Below are 5,000 nucleotides of genomic sequence, written 5' to 3'. Positions count from 1 at the left end.
AAAAAAAAAAAAAATGCACATTGTCCATTACAACAAGGGAAACATTTTTATTAGTATTTCAACTTAAATTTAATCATGCAAAGCGCAACTCTGTGTAGCCAAAGATAAACGTGACTGTAAGTGTGGGGACAAATTATGGATGTGCCTAAAAGCCTTCATCATTATCTCCTCAGTTTTTCGGTCACATTCCATTACTACTTGGGGAAATATGAATTGAAATGATCATTAAGTCGTGACTGGTGAGAGTGTAGTATTCTTTCGTTCGGAATAAGGCCTTCAATTCTGCCGTCTAAGGGAAAGAGACCGTATATTTACTTGTAATCAGAGGCCACATAAGGTCTTTTTCCTTCAGACGGCAGAATTGGAATCGTTGTCAGTCTCTCACGTGTCTTTAAGGAATTCGGCTTCTAGGATTGTGCTTTCATGTCATGGTGACCATTTAAAAAAATTAGTTTACTTCAAACTTACCGCAACAGTATTGATGTGTGCAAGCAGCAGATGAACGGTTCCCATGAGGACGAAAATAATCTGCTTGGCATGCAGACGTTTGAGGAGGTCACAATTCATGAGACCTCCGGTGGCGAGTCGTGAGACGGTGGTGGCAGCTCCCATTACCATGAGAAGGAAGGACGCATCCCTAGGCGTGCCGCCGATGAACACTGAGTAGCTGGCCTCACCAGGACAAATAAAATAAGCCATGTCGTTATTAAATTATTAAAATGATGCTGCTGATGAGGATGATGATGATGATGATTATGGTAATAATAATAATGGTATTAATGATTACTGCTGCTTCGCTACTACTACTACTACTACTACTACTACTACTACTACTACTACTACTACTACTACTACTACTACTACTACTACTACTACTACTATTAATAATAATAATAATAATAATAATAATAATAATAAAAATAATAATAATAATAATAATAATAATAATAATAATAATAATAATAATAATAATAATAATAATAATAATAATAATAATAATAATAATAATAATAATAATAATAATAATAATAATAATAATAATAATTGTTGTTGTATCGTGTTTTGAATGGGGGTTCTGTGCTGCCGATGCATTGTGTTGCGGTGTTATCATAAATATAGACAAATCATATCCGAACCCAACAACATCAATACAAATAAAGACAACTGTAACTGCAGAAAGAAAGACAATTGCCCTCTTAAAGGAAACTGCCAAAAAAGCGCCATAGTCTACAAAGCCACCATAACCACTGATAACACCGCAGCACAATACATCGGCAGCACAGAACCCCCATTCAAAACACGATACAACAATCACAAAGCCTCCATAACACATGAAAGCAAAGCAAAAAGCACCAAATTAGCAATGCACTATTGGGAACAAATAAACACACAAAAAAAACACCAACAATAACCTGGGAGGTCGTCAGGCAAAGCAGCCCCTACAGATGCGGTGCTAGAAAATGCAATTTATGCCTGACAGAGAAACTGGAGATTTTATTACACAACTACTGAAACAATAGCACCTTAAACAAAAGATCTGAACTGATGACAATGTGCAGACACTCTAACAAATTCAAGCTCAAAACGCAAAAAGCCAAATAACCCTCCCGACCCCATTATACCCCTCCTCCCCCTCCCCCCCCCCCGCCACATCCACATTCCACAACACTATCACACACACATGTACACACCACACACAACACACCTACACGCATACACACACATACACACACACACACACACTCATAATATAAGCATGAGAGCACATCACAATACACATCAACACGAATCACCACTACACAACGAAACAACTTTAGTTTGGAGTAAGAACTTTTCTACGGACATTACAATGGATTACGCCGACTGAAGAAGTGTAAAAAACACAGAAACGAGTCGTCTCGGCCACAAAAATGTGATTGAAAATTTGCATTCTATATATATATATATATATATATATATATATATATATATATATATATATATATATATATATATATATATATATATATACATATCGTCACAAAATTTTGCATGGTATTTATAATGAACTTGAAGATGGTTTGCATGTATTATGAGATTGATAAGAGACATCGTGATGATTTCATCGAAAAATCAAATTTGTTTCGTCAAATACCATCGAAAACAGACGCCGTCATTTTTAGCACGTGGTTAGCGAGTATGACAATGAAGTGAGAGTATTTGCATTGAATCGATAACAGTTAGTGGTTCTTATTGTTTTGAAACAATCCATTTCTTAAAATTTATATAAATCATTTTCCGCTCTTAACATTGGGAAATAATTCTACGATAAGTGAGCGAAATATATAAGATATTAAATGCAGAAAATACATCTCCGTGTCCAAACGAAAAGCTCCGTGTATTCTTTCACGCCGTCGAAAAATGTATTGTCTGCTAAGACAATAGAAATTGAGTTCAAATTTTATTCAACTCTTGAATCATACATTTTAATTTGATCAACTTATCTTTGCGTTCAATGAACGGACAGCTTCTACATGCTTTGTTAAGATTAATGAATTCAAAAAGTGCGAACACCTAAAACGCCATAATTTCTAATCATTTCAAATTTGCATCCAATTTTCGGCTCCTGGGTGACATAGTATCCGATTGAGACGAGAGTTCAAGGCACCGTCAATTGGGGGGAACATTACATCAAGGAAAAACTTTGCATCTGTGAATTTGGAGCATTTTGAATAATTTTAGCTTTCTTGCAGTTATTGTACCCGTTAAAAGACATGTAATTATTATTCTTCTTGTTCTTCTTCTTGTTGTTCTTCTCCTTCTTTATCTTCTTTTTCTTCTTCAAGTACCAAGTCTGTGCCAGACATCGGTGATCATGGTACGCCATTCATCTCTCTGATCAGATAACCTCAGAAAACTAATATTCTTCTTTCTTTGTCACACATCTGTTCAAACTATTCAAATATGTTTTTCTTGGTCTACCTTTACTCTTTTTACCTTCTATCATTCCTGTGAGAGCAAGATGTTCAATACATTTATGTCGATTTAGGTGCGCTAAAAAATGCATTTGTCTTTTTCTTATTGTACGAATTAATAACCTTTTAGTTTCAGCTTGCTCTAATACTTCTTCATTAGTTTTCTTCTCTGCCCATGAGATTCTTAACATCCTTCTAAGAAACCACATTTCTACTGCCTCCAGTTTCTTTCTAATGTCTTATGTACTTGTCCAGCTTTCGCAGCCATATAATAATACTGACCATACATAGGTCTTCAAAACCCTATGTTTTGTTGTTATTGAGATATTGTGTGTTTTTTAAAAGTTAGACTCATTTTATTAAAACTATCTATAACAGGAAATAATTGCCACAGAACTTAACAATCTCTTATTGGTCCAAAATTCAAGAGGCAAAGCTTCGCCTTTAGGCAATGTTATCCCAGTTGACGTTTGATAGATAACCAAATGAAAGGACGGGAGGACGGATGGATGAAGCTGCAAGTATTTTGGATTGGATTGGATGGATGGATGGATGGATGGATGGATGGATGGATGGATGGATGGATGGGTGGATGGACGGATGGGTGAATGGGTTGACCGACTTTTTAAAGATAACACTAGCTTTTAGTTTTACCAAAAACATGACCGGAATGTTGTATCCGAAGTAGACAATGGCTATCACAGACACCCATAAGACAAACACCCGATTGCTCCAGAGCTTGAAGTCTTCACACAGTGTTGATCTATTGCTGCTAGTCTGCTCGTAATTGCTCGTTTTCGGAAGTAATTTATCAAGCGGTCGCACCTGCGCATTAGCGAGGACCAAGACGAAAAAAGATATAGACAGTCCACGGAAGGCGGTTCTCCATCCGACCTTTTCAAGAATTGCCTGTGGATGCAAAACATAAAGAATGAATGAATTTGACGTCTCGAGCTCTTTGCTCTTGTTTTGAGACCGCCATTTTTGGGCGATTAGCTACCTATTAAATCCTTTAAACGCGTAAGGTTACACATACTTTTATTTGTTGTTACAATTGAATTGGCGAGCAGAGTTGGTGAATATTTTACTTCGATTTTCTCACCCCATGTCTGTGTCAGTTAATTTTCACTTTAATATGATAAAAGAGCGGGTGTTTACATCTTCATAATCCAAATCTAGATAACTTCTTGTAATTAAGAAAAGAAGAAAAAAAAAAGAATAAATTTATACAGACTTGGCCTCGGGTTTCAGTTGTCATTATCAGCTCACCACTCTATTCTCACTGAGGCCATACAATTTTCTTTTCAAACATTAATTGATTAAAGGCATCCTAAGTTAGACCAAAATTTTATTTTAGAATTCGAACCGCTTACTGATATTGATAAAACACGTTTGTTTGTTTTTTCATTTTGAATGGAATATGTGACCCTCCGCCTCGAACCGGTATTAAGTCGGGATTTGGAAAACGAAGAAAACCGGTTTTAAAGTGGAAATGGTCAAAATTATCAAATTTCAGTTTTTGGTTGTTTCAGAAACTACAATAATTTTTCTACATGAAAACATAATAATTCAACATAAACATTGACGATAAGTTATATAAATTTCAAGTTTAAAAATGCAACTATTAGTGAGACATTCAAAACGAGAGTTGACTTTCTCTCAGAGAGGCCACCCTTTCCAAAGCTTAGTAATACCGAGTCTTTTTCTCCACCAATAAGATGTAAGATATCACAGCAAAGGGCGTGTCTTTATCTATCTCAGAGAAAGGATGACTGTTTCCACAATTTCATGGTTCAACCAATAATGAACTTTAAAAACTGTAAACAAGTCTAGGTTTTTCCCTGACAACCTTACAAATGAATGATTCTGATTGTCAACGCTCATCACATGCGCTGTGGCTGTAGGCCATAATGCTCGGGCGATGCTTCATGACGTCAGCATGCGTGTGTTACATACGTGTGTGTTTGTGCATTTACATACACACCACGTGCTTTTATATCTGTGTCTAGCTGTATTGGGTAATGATTGAGGTGGGGGTCCACCGTT

At 36.1% G+C, this 5,000-nt stretch overlaps 1 protein-coding gene across 2 annotated transcripts in view; it reads right to left on the bottom strand.

Moving 5' to 3' along the window:
* The window catches only part of LOC144974081 (monocarboxylate transporter 10-like), a 22,066-nt gene that overhangs the window by 11,246 nt on the left and 5,820 nt on the right, over window positions 1–5,000 (bottom strand). For both annotated transcript variants that reach the window (XM_078916972.1, XM_078916971.1), the window contains exons 4-5: window positions 3,609–3,863; window positions 469–672 (exon numbers count right to left, since the gene is read on the bottom strand). In XM_078916972.1, coding sequence (XP_078773098.1) covers window positions 469–672; window positions 3,609–3,863 — 459 coding nt within the window. The remainder of the gene's footprint in view (window positions 1–468; window positions 673–3,608; window positions 3,864–5,000) is intronic.

The sequence above is a fragment of the Berghia stephanieae genome, chromosome 5 (genome assembly GCF_034508935.2).
Source record: "Berghia stephanieae isolate SIO BIC M18660-M18661 chromosome 5, UCSD_Bste_1.3, whole genome shotgun sequence".
In the NCBI taxonomy this organism is placed as follows: domain Eukaryota; kingdom Metazoa; phylum Mollusca; class Gastropoda; order Nudibranchia; family Aeolidiidae; genus Berghia; species Berghia stephanieae.
Note: the sequence above shows the minus strand (reverse complement) of the source record. Positions and strands in the feature narration are given on the sequence as shown.